At 49.3% G+C, this 27,618-nt stretch overlaps 1 protein-coding gene and 1 long non-coding RNA gene across 2 annotated transcripts in view; both read right to left on the bottom strand.

Annotated features, from left to right (window-relative positions):
• The window catches only part of GPC4 (glypican 4), a 67,942-nt gene extending 41,762 nt beyond the window's left edge, over positions 1 to 26,180 (bottom strand). Inside the window, exon 1 of the mRNA XM_075763180.1 lies at positions 25,792 to 26,180. Within this exon, the coding sequence (XP_075619295.1) occupies positions 25,792 to 26,152 (361 nt within the window). The 5' untranslated portion in view covers positions 26,153 to 26,180. The remainder of the gene's footprint in view (positions 1 to 25,791) is intronic.
• LOC142603344 (uncharacterized) lies at positions 524 to 18,389 on the bottom strand. Its single transcript, XR_012837260.1, has 4 exons — positions 16,192 to 18,389; positions 7,416 to 7,623; positions 2,542 to 2,634; positions 524 to 1,992 (listed from the first exon to the last, which is right to left on the bottom strand). It is a non-coding gene; the product is annotated as an uncharacterized LOC142603344 (long non-coding RNA).
• Positions 26,181 to 27,618: the final 1,438 nt, after the last annotated feature.

Raw genomic sequence — 27,618 nt, 5'->3', positions numbered from 1 at the left:
CTTTACAAAACCCCCAACAAAGATGACAAGAAAACTAGCATCACCCCTGAGCACAGCTCCGCTGCTTCGGCCCCACGTTAACAAGGGGTGAGAAGAAAGACAAGTATGAGCTTGTGATTGACTCCAGCGGAGCCATCAAGACAGACAAGGCTACCGAACCACCCACCCACTCTGATCACCTTTAATCGTACCCAAAATACCAAAACCTGTCCAGTTTTCCCAGCTACAAAACGAGCCAGAGATGCTCGGCACCCCCAGTAATGGCCCACGAGCACTCGCCGGTCTGCAATGGTGCTGCCATAACCCATAGGTGCTATCGGCACAACCGCACATCCCACAGCCACCACAGTCCCTGTCCCCCAAGGCAAGGCTGGGTCACCCTAATCACTGCTTATGCTGCTCGGAGATATTTGCTAATGAAGAGCACTACAGAAACACAGACAGCGTCTTGACATATAAATCTTTCCAGGTGAAATGACACTAAGCTGCAAACACCAAAAAGAGGAAAAAAAAGCAACCTTCCTGCCTCCTCCCAGGCTGACACACGAGCATGCTGCTTGAAGGCATGCTTTTTGCCTGGTATAAGCAGCAAACATGAATTTTTAGTTGATGGCTCTTATTGGAGTACTCCTTTTTCACCAGGTGGTCAGTCTTCCCTGCTTGCTTTAAAGTGATGCTGCTGTGCAACTTGTGTTTATTTTACTGGGGAGAATACTCCCATGGAGATGGTCGTGTGCCAGGAAGGGAGAGATGTAAAACAGCACTGAGGTCCTCCTAATGGAGGTGATGCATCCATGCAGGGCAGCAGGGTTAGAAGTTTCCAAGCTCACATCCTGCAAACAGTGCAGTGCTGCTGGTACCCTCTGGCTGGAGCAAGTCAAACCGGGTTGGGACACTTGGAGCTATACCTCCCTCGATGCTCCTAAGCACACGGTGCTATTTCCAGCCTGAACCATTATTTCAACTGCACACTTCCAGGAGAAGGGCTTTGTGCAGCATCCTCCCTACATCTATCACCATCAGACAAAAAATGGACACAATTTATTTCCAATACAAATCATTTCCTATCCTAAAGCCCACCATCACACAACCAGAGTCAGCTTTCCTTTCTTCCCTCCTCAAAACATTTGCAATTCTTATTGGGATCTCAAACCCAACAGGCACCAAAATAGAAAGTGAGCACCCCACGTACCCAAACCCAGGTCCTCACCATGGAGGTCAGCAGCCAGCATTGTCCTCCAGCTGGGCACATGGATGCCAGCCCTTCCACAGCCACAGAAGCCCTGGTCCTGAATTCGACCATCATGGATGCTCATACCCACCTGCATCCCTTTTGTCTAGCCACCCAGGAGTTCTTAAGCCAGAAAACATCCTCATGCACAGCCGGTTCCCAGAGCTGACTGGTAGCGTTATGGAAGTACTGCAATTTGGCAGCATGTGCCAGTGTGCAGCATATTTAACATCCCACTCAATTAGCAACCATTTTATATAAATGGTTTATTTGCCTTATTAATGTTAAAGCCACTTGTTTCCCCTGCGCTTCCACTTAGGTTATTAATCAACGTGTGTTTCAGTTTTTTGCTTATTACTCTAATGGCACAGAAGAATTCCCCAGACTCACAGTGACAGCTTATAATATTGAAATGATTTTTTTTTTTCAAACTTGTCAAGCAGTCAAAATGCACTCTTTGATACCCAAACCAAAGCCCTTTCACCTACGCTTAACAACAGTGAACTATTTTCAGTCAACCTTTACTGCATCTGTTAACTCAGCTGCTAATCCATCTTGCAGGCGTGGGGAACGCCAGCGCACACAATACCTCAGTGACATACCTCACTTCAACACAACAAATAATCCTAATTATTTCCATAGCACGTACCTACAGTTACTTAAAATATCGTACACAACCGAGGTCTGTCTGGCTTCTATTTTTCCATTTTGCTTTGTTGACAGCTTCGGGTTCCCAAATTTACTGCCAAGAGGGTCAGGGACTGAAGAGAACAAGAGAGATTTATATCCATGTGTGTACATTAAGCCAAATGCACATTAGGAACCTTAATTTTCTACTGGAAAGAGCAACTTAGGACACAAAGAGGGCTCTTTCCTTCCACCCATCCAAATCCAAATTACTACTGCAAAGCTCGTCTTCCAGCTGATGACAGAGCCAGGTCCCTGAAGGGCCAAATCCCAGCAAATGCTGCCTGTTGAGGCCAGCCAGAGTGATTTTGGGACATCTCCCCAGGGCGGGGGCAGATGAGGAAAGCCTTTCCCAGCCTCCTAACACAACTCTTCAGCTCTCCGTGGCACCCCAAAGAAGCATCACTGGTCAACTGAAGTCCCGTCCTGCCCAGCTCTCCCGTTGAGGTTGGGGCAATGGAGAGGTTCAGGTGGAAGTCCCCAAGGATTGAACCCAAAAACTCTCTACAGCACACCTGAGCCTGGGACTGCACCCTTTGCAGGTGACGTCCAAGTGAGGAGGATGCAGGATCTCACCTTCAGCAGGGTTTTAAGAGTTCATTTAAAGTTAAAACCCTGCTCACCTGAGGAAAAATACCATCACCACTTCATTTCCACAGCACAGCCAACAATTTCCTTCCCAACAGGGTGGCCCGAATACCGTGAGGTTTTACACCCTGGAAAAACACGCGATGATAGAGCACGCTTTTATTCCAACAAACAGGATATTGAGTCAATTAGTGGCACACCAAACACAAACCAGATAGATGAAGATAGCAAACATCAAAAGAGAGAGAAACCACACAAAGACCTGAATATACAAATATGGCAAGGAAAAAAAAGAATACTACATAATTAAACTTATTATTTAAGCAAGCCCAGAGAGTAAAATAGCTCTGGTTAACTAGAGGATTGTCCCTGGATCTAGCTAAGACAGAAACCTTCAACGAAAACCAAGAGTTGTTTCTTAATTAAAAACCAAAACCAAAAAACCCTACTTGACATTGCGTAGTAAGAACTTTGGAAATGCAAATTCTCCTTATCATCGATTTAGATTAGATGTTAGAAAGAAATTCTTTACTGTTAGAGTGGTGAGGCACTGGCACAGGTTGCCCAGAGAAGCTGTGGATGCCCCATCCTTGGAAGTGTTCAAGGCCAGGTTGGATGGGGCTTTGGGCAACGTGGTCCAGTGGAGGGTGTCCCTGCCCGCAGCAGGGGGGTTGGAACTAGATTATCTTTAAGGTCCCTTGCAACCCAAACCATTCTATGATTCTACGATTCTATCACCGAATTCTTTAGGTATGAAATAGTTTTCATAATGTGTCTCTGCCTACGTGCCCTAAGTGCGACATGTTACACAACGGACAAGTTATGCTGAAAATTATCTTTGTTTTTTTTCCATCTCTCTGGTGAGGAGACACAAAGAGACCCATCTTCAGGATGGCAGAGGCAGGCAGTGCCCCTGACCCTCCATCAGCCACCAAACAGCAACTAGAAAGCCCAACGCTTGCAGTCAGTCATTCTGGGTATAAGTAAAAATAAAAGCAATGATAAAAACAAACACCTGTATACAGCCAGTCATGAGACTTCAGAATTCAACAGAAACTGTCCAGCAGATTTTACAGGGGTAACCCAAAAAAACCCCACCAAGTATAATTTCATGCAATTAAAGACAGGTGGGGGGAATCCATTGGGAACAGCAAATGCCCAGAATTACTGAAGCCTCAGGCACAAGGAACAGTAAATAGAAGAGATCTGGCTGGGAGACAGTTACTTACTTCGTGAGACTTCTCATTTTTTCCTCAAATTCCCCATTAAGAAGGCAAAACAAAGCCAAAAAAACTGCTTGTTTGGTTTTTTTTCCATAAAGCTTTGGGCTATTTGCCAAAAAAGCAGCTTTTAACCAAAATGGATTCCATCACAAACACTGTCATTGGAACTGGAATATTTTTCCTGCTTAACAAGATTTTTCTCCCTCTGCTTTCAGTCCCTCTCCCTCTGCGCTCCCCAGACTCTATGCCAGGCATGTCCCAGGATGCTCGTCGGTGCAGGAAAGCAGCACACGTGGGCAGGCAGGAGAACCAGGCATACGCCACTGGCAACCACTTTTCCAGTAATTTTTTTTTCTTTTTCTTTTCAAACATAGATGATTCCAGCATCAATGCACAAAACCATGTTTCAGAGCCGCACAGTAGCTTCCTGTGAGATGCACCCAGACGCACCTACTTGTGCCAGCGGACTCATCATCTGCTGGCAAGTCCCAGATTTGACCCTCGAAAGGTTCAGCAACGTTTTGAGGTCATACAGCCCTAGTAATTTGGGGGATTATGCTTTATTTAGGGAAAAAAAACAAACAAGTGACCAAAAAAAAAAAATCTCAAAAAGAAGATGTTCATGGCTTTGTGGAGGCACTCTGACAAAGATCTCGCCAGTTGAGAGCTGGACAACCGTGGAAAGCCCCAGTAATCTCAAATGGTGGCACCAGCACATTTCAAGGCAAGGATTAGTCCTCGTGCTGGGATCGTGGCCGTGTGATCAACCTCCCTGAACGTCCTACCCTTCCGATGGCGCCAGCTACGCAGAGGCTTGACAGAAGTGAAGTTTTCCAGCTTGCAAAAGCAAAACCAAGCATGCACCATTGCACAAAGCAGAGCTACCATTTCCACGTGTTAAAAGTCCACCAACAGGAATAAAAGTACTACAGGCATGTGAATTGGCAGCTATGACCCAAGCAAAAATTTAAAAAAGCCCCAAAACCTAAAGATGTTTTTAATTCCTTAAATAAGAAACAAAGCTCGTGAAATTCAGCCACAATTTCCTGTTTTCGACTTAAAATAAAATTAAAAAAATATCCCAGGTTTTATACAAACAATAATCTAATCTATAAATTGGAACGCAAGAGAGATGGATGTTAACTTCCAGAGAGATTAATTCTCTATTGCAGGATCCAAAATAGGCACTGCGGAACCTGCTGCAATTCTGAGACTTTACACAGAAGGAAAGGAAAAGGGGGAAAAAAAACCAACCCCAAACCAAAACACAACACCAAGCTGCAAACAACTATATTGAAGGGCAGTGTACAAATAAACACACAAATATCTGGAAAGTAGCAGGGTGATGTTTTTCATCCATACAGACACACTCCTTCACCCTGCCTTGGGTGGTTTTGGGCGGGTAGGACAGTGGGTGGTATGCAGGGGCTCAGGAGAGAGCCAGGACCCGCCAGGGCCACCCCAAAGTCCTAGGTGACATGGACAGGAGGTCTACTTTACTTCATGCAACTGCCAATGACAGGGCTTACTTCCCACCCTGCAAAGGCAGCCTGGACTTTGGACCAGAGCACCGACTCCTTATCTTCTCCTGCCACCCCGTGTGCCACCAGCCACCCACGCCGCAGCACCCAGTGCCACCAATCCCCAGGAACAATCCCACTCGGGGGGTGGGGTGGAGCGGGGAGCAAAAGCAAGCCAAAGCTCTGCACTGAGGAGAAACACTTCATCTTCTCATTTTGCTAGAGTATCACTTACTTGGGTTTTTTTGGGGGGGCAGGAGTTATGACTTCTGGTAATTGAAAGTATATAAAAAAAAAGATGAAAAGCTTTAAGGGTTCAGGCGTAGCAAAGTCCAGCTACAATCTAAGAGTTGGCTTGTGCCAGGAAATCGGGCACCCTCCCTCGCCTCTGCACATGCCCGTGGTCCCCCAAGGCACCTCACAAGACAGAAAACTCTGAGCTTTGGACTGCTGCTATCCGGAATGGCTAAAACCTGAGGGCCAAGGAAGAACGAGGTCGCTCGGGCAGGTTGCCCATCCACACCTGCTGAGAGCCACGGGCAAGTGCTGCCCCATGACCCTGCCCAGCAGACCCCACAGCCACCACCAATCCCCCCCTCTCTCGACAAAGAGGCAAATAACAAGGTGTTTGCCAGGCTAGTAAGCATCTGGCACCAGCATTTAGATGAGAGCAACCAGGTGCCATGTTCTTTTCAGGCCTGGTTGGGAAGAGATCAGTTTTGACCTGGCATCACGGCCGGAGCAGTGCCCGTGCCCCACCTGCCCTCGCCGGTACGTTGCCAGCCCCGAGGGTCCTGCTGGTACCCGCAGCACCGAAGGGCAGCATCCCTCCATCCGCCAGCTGGGCCACCTGCAAACTTTGCTTTCTTCCAGGCAGGGACAAGTCTTCCCCAGAGCACAGGAACACAATGTCATTAACTCTTTTGGTCTGGCCGCCCAGGTCCCGCCTGATGGATGGCCGGCTCCAGCCACCATTTCACGCCACTCTGGCTCATTGAGAACCAACCCTGAAGGCCTTCGCTCCCCAAATCCCCCCTTATTGAGGTGGACGGATACCTGTGGCCTTTCTGCAAGACTTGAGAAACCAGTCTGACCTACGAAGGGAGGCAAGGTCCCCAGCACACTTCTGACAGCATCATGCCATTCCTCAAAACAAACTCACTGGCACATGAAGTCCTCCAGTAAGAGGCCTCCTACCAGCCTTAGCTCAGCCCCAGGATGAGCGTCCAGCAGTTGGGGACATCAGCTCCCTGCACAAAGCGACAGTTTTGCAACACCAGCAAAAACAGAGCCCAGACATGGTGAGAATCATTCATTTGTAGGACGTTTCCCACCAACTGCAGAAATATTTGCTCCAACAGCCTTGAAATCTTTAAGGAAGAACTTGACTTTTTTTTTTTTAACATGCCCCCCCCCATCCATTATTTTCTATTTCTCCTACAGCGACTAAACCAACCAAAACCTACCTAAGTCCTCCCTGAACAGACCCCAACTACCAGACTTTCCCCTTGCAGAACAGAGCTGCTCCCTGCATGGCCACATCCTGCCGCCCCTCATAGGACAATTAGCCTTAATCCTCGTTAGTTCTGTACGTTTCCTTTAAATCCTGTTACCGCATTCCTCCGTGCACTCGAGCGCGGCTCAGCCAGCCTCTGCCGCCGCGGCGGTGACGGTGACCCCATGGTGCCTCCCGGCTCCTGACCCGCTGGAGCTGCACTGGTCCCAAGGGCTGCAACGCTCCCGGACTAATCTATCTTTGCTGATTAGTTCTTAATCAGGAAAGCAGACGTGAACGAAGGGCGCAGATGAAAAGAGAAAGAGGGAGTGGGGTTAAATAGAAAAAAATATTTTCTTCAAGGAAAGGTTCCCCTTTGCTGCTTTAGGAGACAAGTATGAAAACTTTGTCCAAAAGCAGCATTTGAAGTCTAGCTACTTTCATATTTATAACATTTGAGTCACTCCAGAAAACCTCTGCCAAAGCAGACCGAGTTGGACTACTACATTCATTTATTTTGGAAGTTTATCCAAGCCTTTGGTTAAAGATAAACAACACGCCTGGATGTGAGAGAACATCAGAGCCGGGCTGCCAGAGCGGCGGGGAGCTTCCACCCGCTTTGATAGCGCCAAGGCACGAGATGGTATCAGCACGACCCAAAATGTACTTACTCCTTCCTGGAGAGGCATGGCGAAAGCGCTGGGAAATTATTACTTGTCCTCAGGAGGCATTCTTGCCATACTAATATTATGCAAAGGATTCAGCTTAGAAATCTCACACACAATCAAGGCATTTAGACCTGAGTCATTAACGGCCAACAGTTAATAGGCTGGAGCTGTAATTCCTCTGTCTGTGGGCTTGGGGGTGTCTCAGCCAAATCTGTAAAAAAAATATATGTATTACAGCTGCTCTATTGAGCTGTTACTGAAGGTAGGGAGCACCTTCCAGTCTAGAACACCCCGAAAACCAAAAGTAAGACCAGACTTTACCAGGTCTCCACTGATTCTCAAAGCCAGTAAGTGCATCAGCATTCCTAAACCTGTCTCCAGCAGGGATGTGGAAAAAAGAGATCGGTAACACGTCTTAACGCTCAGTACTCTTTAACACACCCAAGGAAAATCCTCCATAAAATAAACGTTTTACAGAGAGCAATTCTCTCAAGAGCAGCACCTGCAAGTCAAGACTATCTTTGGAGCCTGCCACCCTTCTTTCAATTTAAACTTTAGCAACACCAACGCACCAAAAACCAGGGTCTTTCTTGCGAAAAGCCAATCTGGAAACACATGGCGAACATATTGCCAAATTTGAGAGACACCCCAAAAGAGCGACGATGCGAACTTTTGGGACTTCAAATAAATAAATTTGAACTAATCAATCTGGAAAGTCTGTTTTCTATTTGTGGCTTTGGGTTTGCTGTTTTATGTTTCTTTTTTTGTCTTCCCTGTTTGTTTGCTTTCAATTACCCGGACCCCTCCTTATCCTAACCTCTAAAACTCCCTGTGTCGTGCCGGCCAGGAGGCAGGCAGCAAGACACCATAGTCATGCGACTGAAAAACACGAGCTGGAGGATTCTCTTTCTTCAAAAGCCGCTGTTTTGCTCTTAAATGAACTTTTTTTGGCTTGTCTCCCCCACGGCAAGGGTACAGCATTGGCAATTTGGCGTTCTCTCCTCTGGAGCGGGGACTATTTGCTGTTTCACAGGTCATCAGGAGGTAGCAAGCAAAGCTTACCAGATGTGGGTTTTATCACCTCAAGTGGAACTACTATTTTCTTTATGGGAACCTTGGTTTTTAAGGTTTTATCAGATCACTGTGATTACAAAAGCTTCACTTACATGCTCAGAAGCTCCTATAAAACCTCTAGTTCAACGTTTATTTGGTCTAGGTGGTTTTCAACTTGGAGGAATGACTTGCAGACACAAGTAATTTGTCCTATAAGCTTTGACTGACTAGTCATTCGGTGCGCTCGAACCGCACCTGCCTTCTGAGTAAAATTCCATCAACTCACTGACCAAAAGATGTTCTTTTAAGAATATTTAAAAAAAAAAAAAAGGAAAAAAAAAAAAGCTTGCAGCAAAAAGGAAGTTTCAATTACTTTGTGAAATCAAGCAGAAAAATTAAGATCCAAGCAAACTTTATTAGCTCTGACAAGCAAATGCTGATGCCTTTGTTTCTGATGTGCACAAAACTTTTACTGAAGAGGGGGGGTGTACGTATGTTTTTGGGGTTTGCTTTTTTTCTTTTTTAAGCCACAGAAATATGCATCTTTTTTACAACATGCTTTGCTACAACAGGGTTTTTGTAAAGATATTCAAACGAAGGAACTGGCACAGAGCTATCACAAAGCAGTTGATTCTTCTCTAAGCATCCACCAACTTCACAACCACATTTATCGATGTAAAATTCATGTTAATAAGCCCTTCCCCTGCCTGCAGAGCTTGCCAAGCACAGTAACAGTGCAGGTAACTTCAGAATTTAGAGCAGGTTAAGAGACTGCCTAAAAAGATACACAAAAGGCCAGATTTCCAAGTGTATTTTGCATCCATGCCTTTTTTCTTTTTTTTTTTTTTTTTTCATTTAGACAATTTGGCTCTTATGAAGCATTTCATATTCAGTTTGTGGTCTGCACTCCGGGGGCAACTGGAGGGGTCTGTGGAGGCACGCACATAGGCAGTGGTCTGAAGCTGGCAATGCAGGGGGCTGTGGCCCAGAAATTAACTGTAAGAGGTCTCACAAGCTAAAACAGCTCAGGAGAGCTATGCTATCCACTACCCCACTCAGCCCTATGCAGCTCCTGCTGAAAAAACCGTCTCCTCTGCCAGAAACCCTCACTGGCTCCCTGTCACCAGCTCCCCGAGTGCAGGTGGGCTGCAAGGTGGTGGAGCAGTTATTGCTTCCCGGCCCGAACCAAAAAGTCTCATTTGCTTAGAAAATAAAGTTCAGTCCAAAAGCAGGTCCTGGACAGGCATAAATGAGACTTCAGTTATAAGCAGAAAGTTTTCCACAAGACATTTTCATAGCAACACGGAGACCGTTTGGCACCAAAGGGAAGGCAGAGCATTCGCACTGCTCCATGCTTGCGGCTCCCTGGTTGTTCCCCCAGTATAGCTCAGTGCAGGACGACCTTCTCAGCCTGGACACAAGCAAAGCCCTTTCCACAGCAAGTCAGATCTATAGCCTGTCCCAGTTTTAAGACCAATATTTCAGCTGGGAACCTCCCACTGCACAGCAGCTTTCTAGAATTGGAATCCGGAGCAACCATTGCCATTGACCCTGAGATGCTTCTCTAGAGCCACAACTCAATTTTGAGTTTATCTGCAGGAACTCACGCTACACCTCACTGTGTAACTGTACACTACGATCACCCAGTAAAGCAGCAAGTTTGATTCACATCGCATTTTTCAGCGCTGCCCACAAAAGCACATGAAGGCTTTTCTTGCTTCACCGGTGACCCAGCAATGCTGCCAAGCCCTCAGCTCCAGCCTGCTTCCCAGGAAGGAAGGCCACGGGTGATGCTCCTCTGCCCCACGTCCCCCCTCTGCTCATGACTATAGAAACAATTCCCCAATTTCAACTGGACCAGAAAGAGACACCAATTAAAAGTGTTTCGGAAATAATTAACTCCCATCAATCTGATGCAAACCGGAGCTGGGGAAGCAAGACCAGATGAAGAGCTCTGGCAGGGACAGTCTGCAGAGCTCAATCTCTCGCAGCAACTCTTCCACCGCAGCTGAAGGACTAAGGCATGCATTTGTGCTTCCCAGCTCACCCCCTCCCAGAGCTGCACGGACACGCAATGGGCTCCCTGCGGCCGTCGCGTCGTGGCTTGCGAGGCCATCAGAAGAAAGGCTGCATGGGAAGTTAATGAACAATCTGTTTATATGATATTGTGCGGGGGGGGAATAATTAAAAAAATTCATACGTTGCTGTGTACAACAGAACACCACAATTTGACATGACTTTCCATTTTTAAAGGTTAAAAAAACCCCTCACACCACATGTTATTGCAAAAGGCAGGAAAGAACACGTTCCTCAAAGGGGACGCCAGCACCAAAAACAAGGAGGTGGGTCAGATTTAAATCTAAACAGGTCCACCACACATCCATCCTAGGGCAACTGTTTATAAGCAGAGAAAAGGAACTTTATACACAAAGATCACACACTAGTGGTTCCTGGCTGTTCCCAGGAAGAAAAGCTGCTTTTCAGCTGAACTTTTTGAAAACTGTTCATGTAAATAAGACAAACCTCCAAAAACGCACACAGCTGAGCCTGAAGCATCGCATGGATGAGGGCAAATAAGCAGCACAACAGGAGACAGGGAAGTTCAGTGCCAAAAAACCCAAGGTGCAGCTTCCCCAAGCCCTTTGAAATGCCCCTGAAATTGGGCCACTGTGCGCAGCTAAGAGCCAGGTAGAAATCCTCCCTCCAGCAAGCAGCACAGCCCTGGGTTTAGCCCCTCTAAAAAAAAGGGCTGCAGACACCTTCCAAGCTACAGCGAAGCAGGAGGCATTGACCCCAGCTCTGCTTCACCCTGGGCATGGCAGGCAGGACCTCAGCTGGGGGATGCCATCGAGGCAGAGCCCAGTGCCAGTGTCACTGCCTCCTCATCTGGGGACAGTTTTTGGGAGCAGCAGCACTGGGACGGGAGCAGAACCCACCCAGCACGGGTGACATCCCCTACACCCACGTCTCAGCTTTATCTCCCTTTAAACAAATCACCTCAGAGCTAAGACCACAGCTGCGTTTGTAAATAAGATTTTTACCTGTAAAAAATGTGCTTTTAAGTCTTTGCCTGCTACTCCCACCAAGCATTACTTTTTTAACAGCCCAGGCATCTGTTGCAGAAGCCACCCAGCTTGCACAAGCAGGGCACTGTGCTCAGCCAGTGTAACACCACCTGAAAACCCATCCCGCTGCCCAGGCTCCCAGGGTATTCCCCAGGTCTGGAACCAGCAGCCTGCTGGTATTTGTGGAAAAGGTGAGGCTCACTAGTTTAACCTACCCTGGAAGAGGCAAGGAGGGGAGTGGGAGAGAGGGGAGAAAGGATTAAGATAAAGGTATCACAAAATTAAAAGTTCCTCCTTCTCCCCCCTCCAGGACGCCCTATCTACCCCTCTCTCCTCGGTGCAGCTGTGAACACTGGCCTTATCTGCTGGCAGGTTCACATGAGCACTCCTCCTCCTCCTCACATTAGCATAGATAAGTCTCAGCATCTTTTCAACAATTTGCAAGCCAACTTCTGCGCCACAAAGTTTGTTTGAGCAAAATCCTCCCAGGAGGGACAGCACCATCCCAGATGAAGGACGCGGTTGCAGAGGATAACTGCCCACAGGGAGGGCAGGAGGGCACAGGAGATCACTTCAGCTTTTTAAGGCAATTTTTTGGTTTCCCTACCCTCCTTTCAAAGATGTTTCACTGCACGGGTGTGCAATTCCTTGGCAAGGAGCCGGTGGTGGCAACTGCAGCTGGCATGGGGCTGGCTGTGCTGCTCTGCATGCGAACATGGCGTCTCTCCTTCCCCACGTCTGAGGCGGCTTTGCCCATCCCACATGTTGGATGGCTCATGCTGCCCGTGCAAGCCAAGCCACCCAGGCCCTGCTTCTACTTTTGCAGAAACCCTTCCCTGGCCTGGAACGGGACCCAAAGCTTGGATCTACCCTGCAGTCAGCAACAGACCCTACACCCACCCAGGAAGGTCTCCTCCCCTCCAGCCACCACAGGGTCACATTTTCTTAGGTATTTTGGAAAAAGCAAGTTTGGGAGACCTCTGCCCGAGGTATCGCAAAGACTTTCGAACTGCAGACATGAATTTTGATCCCCTCTCATGCACAGCAGCCGGGCTTGAACAAACAGCTGCTCCCACACAGGCCCTCCACTTCAGCGGGGTGGAAAAACAACATGCCCAGCTGAAAGCACCTTATCGTACCAGGGGACAACTGCATCAAGGCTTTTGCTGGCAGGCATCGAAGGGGTGTATTTTGTCTTTTTAAGCACGGCCCTGAGCAACCTGGGGGGAGGAACGAGTGCAAACAGGACCTTTGCCATCCACCTCCCAGGCGGTACCGTCCGAAATCCACTGGCGGGAAAGTAAACAGCCCCCGGCATGCTGCGAGCCCCAGGGAAGGGATGGTGGATTAGAAGGATGGGATGCATTTACCAGTTGTGTTAGTCCTTCCCAAGCAGGGAGAGGGGCTCCCCACCTCCCCACCGCCACTGCTGTGCCATCCTGGCACCCTCCAACAGCAAAAACACTCCATAAAAAGTTTGCAGCTAAAAAAAGGCCGGAGGAGACAAGCAGTCCCCACAGCAGAGAGGCATTTAGCAACCTGCAGGTGACACGAGGAGACACCACCAGGGCTGAGACAAAGTTTTACAGCATGGGGGCTGCCGTCGGTGGCGTTCCCACGTGGGCTGGGTGTCTCCAGTGGATGACCGAGCAACTAGCCACTATGGGGATGAACCTGTCCTGCGGATGCAACAGGATAAAACAGATCAAGAAGCATCCGGAGAAGTACCCGCAGCAAAGCTGTGAGGGGTCACGCTGGTTCAAATCCACGTGGTCAGGGTGCAACCAAAGGGATAAACACCAGAACAGGGCAGAAAGCACATGGAGAGGAGAGAACCAGGAGCCAGCAACTCTCCTGTGAGAGTCCATGTGCTGACCACGACCAGGTTTCATGTGCTTTCAGTGCAGCCAACCACCAGCATTTCTGCCCACCAGTCAAGACTTTCCATTTTTTTAGAGGGAGTAGAGTTTAAAACGAGAGAGAGAGAATAAAAGATGTAGCTTTCCAGCTTGGATACCCTGGGACAAAAATCCAAGCTACTGCTGAAGCCCTAAAGCCCCCAGGTAAGAACATTTTCAAGACTGCCACAGGCTTAGGAACAGCCCCCCTCCTGCTCTCATGCTATTTTCAAACAATGACATTTTTTCCAAAACAAAGTGTTTTGCAATCCTTGAGCAATCCTTTCATTTTCCAATAAAAAGTGAAATTCTCTTCATTCTCCGCCGGTCGAGACGCACAACCACAGGCACAACCACCAGCTCCAAATCCACCCACCCTGTAGACGGCCACGTCAGAGCCCTCTCCCCAGGCTCCCGCACTGGGCTGGCACTTCTGCTTTGGGAAAAGGTTAAATTTTAACTTGAAACTCTTTTACTGAACAGCTTGACTTGTCTTCTGAACCTAGCTCCTGTAATTGAGGGATTTCACTTAATCTGTTTAACTTCCAAGCATGCTTCTTCTGCCATAACTTGTTTCCACAAAAAGAAATTGCTTAATGTCTCAGAACATTAAAATATATATATTACTGAAAAGCCATAGAGCCAAAGACGACCTATTTCTCACAGCAATATAAATACTTCCAGGTCCTAACAAAGGCACAGGAAAAGTAGCTCGACATCAAAATGTAACTGAAGCCAATAAAGAGATTTACTCTGAAACAAATTAATATGAATCAAATCCAAAGGAAGCGGATTTCATGGCACAATCCTCCTATGTTAACTGCCTGGTAGTCTCCCAAACTGCCAGTCCAAAGGCAACACACTAAAATTTACATTCTGTGGTCACTCAGACACACATCTGGTGGAAAGGCCCGCACTTTAAAATAAAAACCCATTGAAAACATTTCTGGAAGACCTTTGCAGTTTAAAACAACACCCAGGAACTAACTGGGGCTGAGCAATTTAATCCCAGAAGACACAGAGGTAGTCCCATTGCACATCCCTGGATTCAGCTGGGACAACACAAGGGGTTAAAACTCACGGTGGGCTCACGCAGCAGAAGCATGAAGAGCCTATTTAAGAAGAAGAATCAGAAATAAGGAATTTTGCCAGTTTTTACCCCTGATAAATCCGCATTCCAGTCTGTCAGCTATCTTCTTATCCCCAGAGCTGCTGAAGTGTCTTTGGCTGTAACTATGCATGACTCCGGCTTTGAGTAATGGAAATAAAGTATGTGCGTTGCAACTGCAGCGTTCCTTTCCCAACCCCAGAAAAAGAAAGGCAGAGCAGGAGGAGATCCTACAGCAGCTCAGGATTTTGTACGGAGAAGATGGAAAGCTGCTTGCACCCTACATCAGCTGCTTACCCCACCAAACCTGCTTGGGGAAGGATGCCTAGAAGTTTTAAAAGAGATGCCAAGTTTTAGCCTAATACAGCAGCTTTTATTGTCTGCAATAACAAACAAATAAATACTCTTCCAGATTCACAAGTCCAGTTTAGCTGGCAATTCATACCCGGCAAACATTTGGAAGCAGTATTGTAAAATTAAACAAAGTATCATTTACAGGAAACCCTGCCTCGAGTACAAATTATAGAGTTGTTAAGTTTATCTGGCAATGCCTTGCCCCTGAGTGCTATATAATTATTCCTAAATCTTTCAGGAAAGAATGCAAATATTTTAAAGCCGTAATTCATTGACAAGGAGGAAGTCTCGTTTAACCTTTTGTGCATATTTTGATACCTAGAAATTAACCCCTACTCGTCACAACTATTTTTCAGTATCCTATTGAGCTGGCTGGCTGGCGAGCAGGATGGTTCCTGGTTTCGGCAAGGCTGGCAAAGGCTGGCCGGGAACACCGGGCTCGCCTGGCATCCTCACCCGCTCGCAGACTGCATTTTCAGAGCGGCTTCGGGGCTCGTTTGGAGCAGCACCGTGCCGGCCAGGCTGTTCCCCGCGTGGGAGCCTTCCCGGTAAGGGAGGTTTCAGGCTGCTGAAAAGGCTGGCTGTTCTCACGGGGGTTACGGCAAAAAAGTGGTATAAAGGAGCCTTTAATAAAGCGGAGGGCTGAGTTATGCAGAGTTTTGATAGCTAGGCGCCTGCCACCGGGATCCCCACGTCCCTTTGGCAGGCTGAATTCAATGGGGCCAAAACAGCCCTGAGCCCCGTCCCTTCAAGCCTCCTCTACCCACCAAGCCACAGCTCTCCAGCCAGCCTCAATTAACTCAGGTTAATTAGCAGAAGCCACGTGGCCAAAAGCAGTGCCACATTCCCAAACCCAAAAAAGAGAGTTCTGTTTTGCAAAGGAGAAGAAGGTCAACTCATCCTCTGTCCGGGCCCCCCCTCCAGCAGCCGAGCCCTTAATCTACCACTGGCAGCAAATTGGGGTATATTTCTAAAGAAACGGTCAGTGCAGCCAGAGGGGAGAGGATGTGCATCCCCCCGAGACTGGCAAGCAGCATCTGCAAACCCACACCTGGAGCCCCTCCCCCCTCCCGATGGCACCCACTGGGCGAGCACCCACTGCCCCACAGGGACTCATCCTGCTCTGGAGCAGTGCTGCATCCACAGGGTCAGCTATGCTGGCCATGCCCTGCCTGCCAGCACTTGGCTCTGCCGTCAGGGCTGCTCTGAAACCATAATGCATCTGCTATTAAGCTCAAAAAGGAGAAGGAAAAAAAACAACACAAACCACAACACACCAACAAAACAACACCCAACCTTACCTTTTCAAGAGGTAGTGCTCACACTATTGTATTCTCCTCCCAGTGACATTATTTATTTAATAAGAGCTCAGTGGTGGGTGTTATCCCCTGGCGCAACCTGACAGTTTCTCGGCACCGCTGCTCAGATGGCGGGATGCTGCGGCAGGCAGGCGCTGGCAGCCTGTCGTACAGCAACATCGCCGTTCACAATTACTCAGACGCAGGAAGCAAACAAGTACTACATCAAGGTTAGGCTGCAGCAGTTAATCCAGTAGCTTTGTATATATAAACGATATCTGTGATGCACATCAACCGTCACAGATTAGTGTTTCTGATACGGTGGATCTTGGAGGTGAAAGGACCTGGCTTCGTCCTCCCAGTGGAAGCAGGTCGGTGGATCCCTTCCCTTGCCAGTAGCTAAAACCAAGAGTTCTTAGCACAAAGATGAGCACTGTACTGAGAAATCACCCTAAATGGATTTAAACCCAACTCCACTAAGACACTATGATGCTCCATACCACTACCTGGGTCTTTCAGGAGTTGTCGCAGCGATACAAGTCCCCTTCGCCTCCTCTCCTTTGCAATGACAAGTTGTGAGCTTTCCTCCACACCTGGAGCTGGGGAAGGGAGGCCAGGCCAGGCTTAAAGCCGTGCTCAGGGAGCAGGGAGGCAGCGGCGTGTAAAACCAAACCAGCAAGCGATTGCACTAGAAGAAAGCAATCTCATTATGAGAGCTAATAAAAGCCAACCACAATTATTATGTAAACAGCACTGAATCATTAGCAGACACTATCAAAGCCATTTTTCCCTCCACCGAGGAAAAAAAAAAAAAAAAAAAGCAAAGCATGCAGTCCTACGGCACCCTCATCTCTGAGCCAAGCCAAAACTCAGGAGGAAGCCTGTTTGTTTTCCCCCAGTCCAAACCAAGCCAGTAGCACCGCTCTGACCTCTGATCTGCATGCCAGGTTTCTGCCAGCTGCCCGCTCCTGGTGCTTTGGCCCTGGCTGGGGGGCATTGCCGCCAGTGCCTCACCGCCCCGTCTCACCGGGCACCCTGCGCTTCCCCCAGCCTGCTGGCCACCACGCTTTACAAACCCAAAGGTTGGCAGGTGGGCAAGAAATATCCACCCCACTCTACGCAGAGCAAAAGGTAAAGCCCGCCTGGGTGCCCACATATACCTGGCAGGGGAATTATTTTCCATGAGGCTTGTGCCGGTTTCTTTGATCACATAAATGGCCTGTCCTCCCATGGGAAGAGGCCAAGAAAAGCCAGGGAGCATGCAGGCGGTTATTCTTCCCCCTTATTGCTATCACGCAAAGTCTCTCCCCATCACAAATTTCTTTCTAACAGCACCCGCCGGAGTTGGGTGAAGCTGCTTGCTCTTCAGTCTTCCAAGGGGCAAAGTTACCTTTAAAACAAACAAGCAAGCAAGCTCCCTTGTAAAGAAGACACTACCAGCCAGTTGGCTATAAAGACACTCCAACGAGATTCCTCATGTTTGTAGTACAAGCAAAAAACTGCATTTCAGCCCAGTAAAAACCCTGGCTCCATCTTTACGTTCCAAGAATGCTGAATCAAACCAGGCTCCGCTCTTTAAAAAGAGTACAAAGAAGCAAAAAAGTTTGTATTAAAACCCATGTAATCTTTCTGAAACACCATCATTAGAACCTGTAGCACCAGCCAAGAGTAATTTATCACCCCCTGTCATCGCAGCCTGCAACACAGAGCTTTTTATACCTGTCAATGCTACCAATCTAAAGCCCCAGCTCGTAATTTCCTAAAGCTGGCCCTCAGCTGCCAGCAAATCCTCTAAACCCTGGGGATCTGGGGGTCCGGGGCACTGCTCCTCCATCAGAGCCGCTGCCGGGGGGTCAGCCATGCGGGGCGATGCGACCCAGCACCGAGCATCCAGCACAGGCTCTGCACGGTGCTTCAAAGCAGGAGGATGTTATAAGTCAACGTAGGTAAACAATTCACCAAAGGTTATTTCAGCTTCCTTCAAAAGCAAAGGCAATGGGCCGTAAAGGCTTTAACTACATTCTCCAATGCAAGCACATCCCTTCGAAGGATGTACTACTATGAGGTGCCCGGTTTTCATGGGGCGAGCGGTCAGAGCTCTCTGAAAACCAGACACCCTGACATTTGGGGTTTTCCTGTGAAGTTGTTACTCTAACACACCCCAAATCACCAGTAATTTCTAGAATAGCACTACAAACCACAAGAGGTTAAACTTACTGCACATTACTTAAACTAACCTAAGTGTGACCCCGGGAAAGGAACAGCTATTGGATGTTGTGGTTCTGTAGAAACTCAATTACCAAAGCCAATTTCCTATGAGCATTTTAAAAAAAAGGAGGAAAAAAAAAAAAAAAAGCAGCAACAATGCTGACAATGTGTAAGGGCCACATATTTTCACCTCCCAAAAGCTGCAGCCTAGCCTGTATAAGAACAGTTCCTATTCCCACAAAAATGTTGAAACATATTTTAAACATTTCATCATTGTTTGCGCCCATCTGAATTTGCTTAAAATCCAGACAATTCTCAACTTCTAAATTGGAAACATTAAGAGAAATACTCCCTTTGAAATCCTTCACTCAGGGCAGCACTTCTCTGACCACCATGTACCTTTCCTACACCAAAACCAGCCAAGCAAGGAGTCCCTCACTCACGTCCAAGTTCATCAGCCACCAATGAAAACCACAGAAAATCTGAGTGGAAAGACTGGAAGTGAGCAGATTCTATTTTTCTGCAGAAAAGATAAAATAAAGTATTTCTAAGAGTGCTTCTGGATGGGAAAAGAAATCAGGCAATGCTTTACATTGGAGAAAAAGGCACTACAATTCCAATTTCACGTTCAAATCAACACTGTCCAGCCCTTAACGAAGATCAATCCCACCCAGTAGGTATCCCACACGCACTTTTAAAGCACCGTCTCCATTCCTTCAAGCATCGCACTTTGCCAGTGAGGTGATGCACCAACGCCCTTGGGGACCACCACCCCTTCCCCATCCCATCTCGCCGCTCTCCCAGGCCCCGTGGGGACACGACACATGCCAGATTGCAAGGCACAAACCGGTGGGGAAGCAGAGCAGAGATGCCTGCACCAGCCAGCGCTGTTTGCAAACAGAAAACACCGTCCTAAGAAAACCAGCACAGCAGCATCATCGCGGAGGCAAAGCCTGACGACAGCCCACGTGGCTGCCACCAGCCCTACGCACGTAAAGCCTCCGATGCCTCCTCATCAGCTTCCCTCTTCCCACCATGCTGCTTTTATCCAAGTGTCTCTCCCGGACCGGAAAAGATGTAAACACGAAGAAAATCCCCCGGAACAAACACAGTGCTTCAGCCACAGCCTCTGCGGGGCTGCACACGCACTGCACAGGCAAAGAAAAACACAGGTGGCCCAAAATCCCTGCTAGAAAGGCAAAATAGTTTCATGAAGCAGTAAGGAGAGTCTTTAACATACTGGGAAGCAGGTAAGATAGGCTACAACAAAGTCATTCTCCTTTAATTAAAATGCTTGGCAATTAAAAAAATAATCCAAGCAGCAGTTTTCTTCCCAAGACACACAAATCTCAGCAAACAGCACAAACTGCCCCTTCCAGGGCACCAGAGGGTTTTGCTATGGGGCATCTTGGAGAACACAAGGCAATTTAGGGAGCAAGGGGGAAATTTTCCCGGGCCCTCGCATTGCTTAGCAATGGGAGAAGGAAGTTATCTTCATAATCTCAAAAGAAAGAGAAAGCCGGAGGAATGTGAAGAATGCGAGGAGGTTATTGCCCCGGAGACCGGAGCTGGCAGCCCGCTCTCGCCGCTGGGGAGGAGACGCACACCCTGACCTCTTTGGCTAACAAGAATTTCCTTGCCAAAAAAAAAAAAAAAAAAAAAAAAAAAAAAGGCAGAACAAAAGCAAGGAATGGGTCCCAGAGGGTTGCTCCTCTTCTGGGAGGAGGCAAAGGATTTGGAGCAGATGGGATAATACTGATGCCCCATCCCGTGGTTTGGGGAGACATGAAGGATTGAGCCCTTGCAACTCGACACACACATGCACAGCCACAGAAGTCCCATGGTAAGCACCCTTCTGCTTATTGGGGGAATAGACACAGGTGGAAGAGGTGGGAGGTGAAAACCACATGGTCAACACCTCCGGAGAAGCTCTGGCAGCCCTTCACCATTCACACAGGCTCCAGAGCACTGCCAGGGTTGGCAACTCATTGCACGTAACCAGGACAGCGGGGTCCACACGAGCCACCAGCCAACACCACAGGGCAGGCTAAGACCATGGACATCACCACCCCGGATAACCTGGGACCCTTCCTGCCTCCTGACAGAGGTCCCAGCCCCGCTGGGCAGATACTACCTGTGCCTCGGAGACAGAAGACGCTTGTCTGGGACCTTCTCCCATCTCGCACCTATTGCTCGCATGCAGCAGTGATGCTTCAGCCTAAACTTCCTTGGCCCCACAGGTACCAAGGATAAATACCACAGGGAAGGGGAGAGACAGAGACTCAGGGCAAACCCAACGCCTCGCCACCACGCCAGCCTAGCTCTGCTGCCGTTTTAGCGAGAATAAAAAGTCTGTTGACATTCGAAAGCCACAGAAAATCTCCCTGAAACTACAAAACAGTACTGAAAACATTGGGCAGCTCAGGCCTCCTGCACAATGTACACACTTCTATTCAGCCTCTTAAAAAACAGCTACATGTCTAAGGAAACATCTGATAATTAAGGCAATTTTAACAATAGATAATAATTTGACTATGAATTGTATGGAATGTAATGACTGCTTATTCTGGCAGAAAAAACAGAACTTTCTATGAAGTGTCTGCCAAGGAAAACGATACTCCCACTCAGCCCGGACCACTGCAAGCAGTTGCTGCTAACCACATGCTTCACGCTGCCGGCTGCTAGGACACGGCTTGCTGCTGCAGTCGAACAAAACCCCACGCTGCAGATTTAGAGAGAAAGTGGAGTCCCGGGCAAGTGACGGCTGGAGCCATGAGTCAGCCAGGGTCCGCTGCTGGCTCTCACCAATGCTCGCTGAGCCACCCAGCCGCCAGCACCGGATGCCGGGGTGCTTGCCACCAGCTCCCCCCTCCTGCTGTTTCCAGTTGCTAAATGACATTAGAAGCAGCTAAAAATACTTCAAGTGATTCTCTCATTTACTTTTCCATGCCAGCGCTTGCGTTTGCTGCAAGGACGTTCTCCAATGATCACTTCCCCACCCATGGGTGATCAGGCAATTGCTCCATTAAAGCATGCCGGGCAGGAAAACCCACCCTGCCCGCCAAGGACCACTGCCTTCGCTAGACACGAGTCATTGCAGCAGCTGCAGCTGGTAGCTCCACACCTTCAAACGGATGGCGAGGAGGACCAGGTACTTCTCATACCCCAACAAGCTCAGGAGCTGTCTTGTGCAAACCAACTGCAACAGGCTCAGCGGTGCCAGACAGCACAAGTAACAGTCCTGGATGTGATCCAGAAACCGTTTCCCAGTTGGAAGAGGCCACATGGAAGACAAGCACGTGAAAAACTAGAAGTGTTGAACTTTATACATAAGCAGCAATGCCAACAAAGCAGTCTTCCAGATCGACCAAGGTGGCACACCTGGGTGATGCATCGGCACCCGGCTGACACACCGGGGACGAGCGAGCAGCAGGACATCAGGGCACCCCTGCCAAAGTTACTTTGGGCAAAATCCCATGAGTCCAAAAGTCAAGGGCTATGTGATTTCTTCTGTCACAGTGAAAGAACTGCTCTCCATCGCCCCTGACAAATGAATAGAGCTATTCCATTAATTCTATTTACATAGAAACAAAGATGACATCGAGCATCTTCACTGACACCAAACACAGAGTATTGCTTGCACCCAGCTCCCTGCAAAGGCAGGCTCCAGGCTCACTCTTTGCTCCCCACAGGGCGTCTTCCACTCGAGCCTGCCTCCACGCCACCGTGAAATCAGGACGGCAGTGCTAGCGAGGGAAGGCATTACACTTCTGCAGAAAATTCGCAGGTTAACTGACATGGCTATCCACCAACAGGCAAGATTTTTTTTTCCTTTTCAATCCAGGTAAAGAAACATCTATTTCTTCCACTTAGCAAGAAAAGGGAAGGAATTTCCATCCGTTTAACACCTGAGGGCAAAGAGGAGCCTCTTGAAAGAAACATTGGGTTTTTTTGTTTTTAAATCACAGCCACTGACTGTGGGTCTCCCGATGCCACCGACACCAGCTCGCTTTGCATTTCATTCTGCAACCGCACCAGACCAACGCAGCCCCCGCAGATGGTCACTCCCAGGGAGTTCTGCTCCATCACCACCATGGCCCTGAGACATGTGGGTTCAATAAGGAACAACACTTTCCGGGTAGTGTTTGAACAAAGTGAGCAGCTACAGGCTGTAGGACCAAGACCTTCCTGAGATGTGCCCTTTCCTCAGGAAACTTTTAAAGTAATCTTAAAACCAGCCACAAACTGGTGCTCTCCCTGCACCACCTTCTATCTATAAGTTATCAAGAGTCAAGTTTCACAAGCCAATCATCTACATCAGCTCTATACAAGCACCGATCTCTCCAGCAACACCGATCTCGCCACTGCCACGAGCTTTGCAACATATACATCACAAGGCTATAGGTGCAGAAGCTACTAAAGATCACTCGGATACAAGGCAGTACCAAAGGGCCATAACTTATTAAATGCTTCCATGCAGATTTATAGCAGTAGTCTGTCTTTCTAGTCTGCTTTTACACCTCTAACACCAAGTTAACATAAAAGGAAACAATTTCTATATTATCTACACTACAAACAACACATCATACACTTCTTATCAAGCAAGCAATGAATTGACCAGCTGCACACTTCTTTCAGAAATGCTTATGTATTTCAGTAAGATGTAACTTGCCATTTATGCATATTCTAATTACATCCTAAACCTGGTCTAAACAAATATTAAATTGATCTCCTAGGTAATTATGGACAAGCAATAGCCATTTAATGTGACTGAAATAGCAACAACCTTTCTTGAAAGAAAAAAAGTTGCTACACCTACTGCTCCAGGAGAAGATAAACATGGCGAAAAAGTCTGTGAGATGCTGCTAAATCCCGAATGATTTCTGTGCCCATGTGGTGAGGATGCATTTCACTTGCTGTCTCGCAGCCCGGTGCAGGGACACATCTGCCCACGCTGCCCGGCTGCTTCACTTTGACAATCCAAGGCCAACATTTTGTAGGATCAGTAATTCCTGCTTTGACAGTAAAAAAAGTTTCTACACTTACAGAAACTAACTTGCCACAGCTTTGAGGACATCTTTTTGTAAAAGTGCTAGGAAGTTTCTGTCTGCGCACCGTGATCTAAAGCATTTCTCTAAGAGACTGAGACGATAAAGCACAATCAACCAAACCAGTACAAAAATCTAAAGAACTTGATGGACTTCAGACTTGAGTTCATGCCAGTTTCCATATGTTATCCCACCACCACCTCAGCCCGCTGAACCCTCTCCAACCTGTTCTCCACCATGGTTTAGCAAGCAGAGAGGTGCTAGCAAGCAGAAATCACCAGTTTCCATCATCACCGCCGTGGGATACCCGTCCAAACACACAGCTCTTTCCCATGCACGTTTATCTCCTCCTCACCAATTAGCCAGGCTCCCAGGCAACTGCCTTTCCAATTCTCTTACCCATCTGAAGGAAAACACACTGCTATCACCTGAAACACCAACTGAAATCAAAGGTTTGGCAAGTGACTCGTTTTTCAAGACGCAATACACACCTTTTGCCCTGGCGTCAGAGCTCAGCCTCCAGCATTATCACGGGTGAGGCTTCCCACCCAGCCCACAGCACACCGGTTCCCTGCACTGACCCCGCAAAGGCAGATGAAGCACCGTGCACTCAGAAAGGTAAAAACCAGCAGTAGGGTGAGCAGTTACTGTCTGTCTGTCTGCATACGCCAGCTGAGTGGCACGACAGGGATCTGGAGCCTCTAAACATGACACACTCCAAACCCACGTGCATTTGCCGGGGGAATGCAAAACTGCAGGTGTAGCACCCCACTTGGGGTTTAAGTGCAGTCGCACTTGAGGTACACCATGCTTTAAAGCCATACGCAGCACACACCTCTTTCAAAGACTTCCACCATCCTCTCAGAAACACTCTGCAGAGCAGGATGACATTTAAAATGCAACTTTGCAAGACCTGTTGCTTTCCAAGTGAAGCCAGTTGCAGGCTCCCCTCCCCACATCCCTGGAACAACGACATAACCCAGCCGACGTTTGCAGTGTGTCATTGCAGAAAGCCCTTCTTTTGTCAAATAATCTTATCTCGCTCATCTCGTTTCTCTGACCCCTTATTTCAAAAGCACAGGGTCAAACCAACAACTGCCTTAGAGTCTCCAATGGAAGCCCTGTCAGCACAATCTACTCTTGACATCCTCCAAAGCTCACCAAGTCATCTTCAACAATACATAAAATAAGGACTAGGTCAAACCTTCCCAATACCAGGCGTACAAGGAAGTCGGCTCACGTCCTGATCCTACACTGATGAGGGCTGGACTCAAATCAAATCCAAGCCTATTTATGAGAGACCATTTTACGAAGCAGAGAGGGTGTTTTAACTGCAACCAGTCAGACGTTTCTCATTAAAATATTTCTTGGAGAAGTAAACGGACCCGCAATTTTATTCAAACAGATGTAGGCTAAATGCATATCATTAGCCTGACAATATAAAAGTGCAACCAATTGAAATCATTTTAGTTTTGTCAGTAAAAAAAAAGATAACGTAAGCATATCTGGAGGGCACACCAATGGTAAAGATTACCCCCAGCTTCTATCTTAGCCGTCTAAAGGTATTTACTTGGGGTCTGTCTGTGTTGTGACAGTGTCCTAGACCGAAATGAATGCCTCTAACACTCCACATTTTTGAGCCATTCAGTCATGCATTTTTGTTATTGTTGAAAGTAGTGCGAAATTGCAGTGCATGAGCTGGAGTCCTTGGTGGTCTCCGAGGATTCCAGCTAAAAAGGCACTTCCTTTGTTCCGCGGAGAATGCGGTCCAGTAGGTCATTCAGAAGGGAAAATAAAAGCAGCGGCCCTGGGAGGGAGATGAAGGATGAAACAAAAAGAATAAAATGTTTTGGGTGTGAGCACATTAGCTACCATTTCCTACTGCTGCCGGCTGCGAGCACTCCTGTCCCCTGGATGTGCAAGTACCTCGGGACGAAGGTGGAAGAAAGGAAAAGACAAAAAAGAGAAAAAAGAAAGAGCGGCACCTGGGGCGGGACGGGGCCGCCGGCCGCCGGGGAGCAAGGCAGCCCAAGGGCAGGCAGCGCCCGCTCCGCCGCCGCGCAAACCGCCGGCCGAGCGGCGGGAGCGGAGCCGGCAACAGGCGCGGTCCCGCCCGCCGCCCCGGCACGGGGAGGGGGGGGGGGGGGCGAGCGCGCCGGGCTCCGGGGAGGCGAACCGAGCCGAGTTCCGGGGAGCCGAGCCGGGCAGCGCGCCCCGCTCCGGGCCGGGCCATGCCCCGCGCTGCGGGGGGGAGCCGGGCCGGGCCGGGGGGAGCCGGGCGCCCACCCCGCGCTTCGCGGGGCCGAGCCAAGCGCGCACAAAGGCGGCGACGATGATCGCGACTCACCGCTGATCTCGTGGCTGGGCGCTTCGCTCTGGCTGAAGCCTTTGGCGGCGTAGAGCCTCCGCACTTCGGAGCAACTTTTGGCGAGGGGCTCGGCGCCCAGCAGCAGCGGCAGGCTGAAGGCGGCTAAAGTGCAGAGGAGGGGCGGCAGGCAGCCGCGCCGCCGCGGCATGGTGCGGGCGGGCAGGGGCCGCCGGGGCCGGGCGAGAGCGCCCCGAGGCCGGAGCCGGCCCTCCGCCGAGCCTGCCCCGCCGCGCCGCGCAGGAGCCGCGCCCGCTGCCGTGCACCCCGCTCCGCTGCGGCTCCGCTCCGCTGGCCCGGCGTGCGGCGGCGCTCTGCAAACTTGGCCCGGCAGGAAGCACATGGGGTGGTGGTGGTGGTGGAGGAGGAGGTGGAGGTGGTGGAGGAGGAGGAGGAGGAGGGAGGCGGGGAGGGCGGCAGCCAAGCAGGATCGCGCAGGGCCGGGACAAGCCTCTGCAGCCCCCGGGAAAATCAGGAGCTGGGATCCGCCCGCCCAGCGAGGCGGAGCGGAGCCCGGGGCTGCCCGTCCGCCCGCCCTCTCCGCCGCCGGCCTGGCCCCGAGCGGCCGCCCCCTCCCCGGGGCGCCCCCGCTGCGCTCGCTGCCGGGTCCCCGCCAGCCCGGGGACTCCGAGCTCCTCGTTCCCAGCAGGGCTGGCCGGGTCTGAGCATCCCCCGGCCGTGGGGAGTTGCCACCTGGCACCCACGCTCCCGTCTATCCCTAGCTCCAAAGTGCCCTGCAAGGGAAGGAGAAATTCCCTGGTAGGGGTTGGGGAGGGCTGGGTTGGCTATTCTTCCTTGGCTGGAGGTGTAGATGGTTCAGCTCTGCTCCAGGTTTAATGGGTTCACTAAGCTGATGAATTTTGACATCACTGTGACAGGTTTGAACTATGTGCATGAAAGACTCATCAAAACCACCTGGTTTTTCACTGATCTTTGTTTCCAAGAGTTTGGCAGGACAGAGGCCTCAGGAGCACGGGCACCAAAATGCTCCGGCCACTCTTCCTCCTTTGTACCCTGGCCCTGCACACAGATACATGCATAACTGTAAACAAGCCCCGCTAAACCCTTGAACCAGGGATTTAAGCCCAACAACTGCTGCTTGCTTCTGTTTGCTGAAAATCACAGAAATTATACTGCAAGAATGACAGGCACTGTCATAATTTCACGTGGCTGTAACGTCACTTAAAGGGTCTGCTTAAGGAGACCTTGCTCCCTGTCTAGCATGGTGAGGTCTTGGTGTCCACATCCCCTGGGTGCACATACTGTGCAGGCACCTCTGTCCTGCTGCAGCGTCCGTGTGTCTGTGCCCAGTGCTGTGTCTCAGCACAGTGTAATTTGCCCCATGACAGTGTAATGGCCTGGCGATAGCATCATTTAAAAAAAAAAAAAAAAAAAACGAAATGTGCAGCAGTTTACGTTTTAATATGCTCCTTTATTATACTCATTTCTCTCACTGCCACTTCGGAGAAGGACAGACTGAAACAACGGCAAAGGAAGTTGCCAGCCTCACCCCCTTGCTCTCAAGCTTTTGTCAGCGAAACGCCGGGCAGGTCAGGAGGAAAAGACCCTCTATTCATTTCCCCGACGAGAGCGCGCTGACAGCAAAGCATGGCCACGCTGCCCCGCCAGGCACTTCTCGTGGGAACGAGATGCTCGTTTAGCTCTGAGCTTTCCAGCGGCGATGCTGGCAGCTCACCGCAGCCTTGGGGCAGCACAGGCTGCTGCAGTCGAGGAATTACACCAAAAGCAATGGAAAGCCACGTTACCGCAGCCCAGCCTGAGCCAGCCACGACGGAGAGGCTCCTGCTA

Source organism: Balearica regulorum, chromosome 11, assembly GCF_011004875.1.
Source record: "Balearica regulorum gibbericeps isolate bBalReg1 chromosome 11, bBalReg1.pri, whole genome shotgun sequence".
Taxonomy (NCBI): Eukaryota; Metazoa; Chordata; class Aves; order Gruiformes; family Gruidae; genus Balearica; species Balearica regulorum.
The sequence above is the reverse complement of the archived record's forward strand: the minus strand, read 5'-3'. Positions and strand labels throughout refer to the sequence as shown.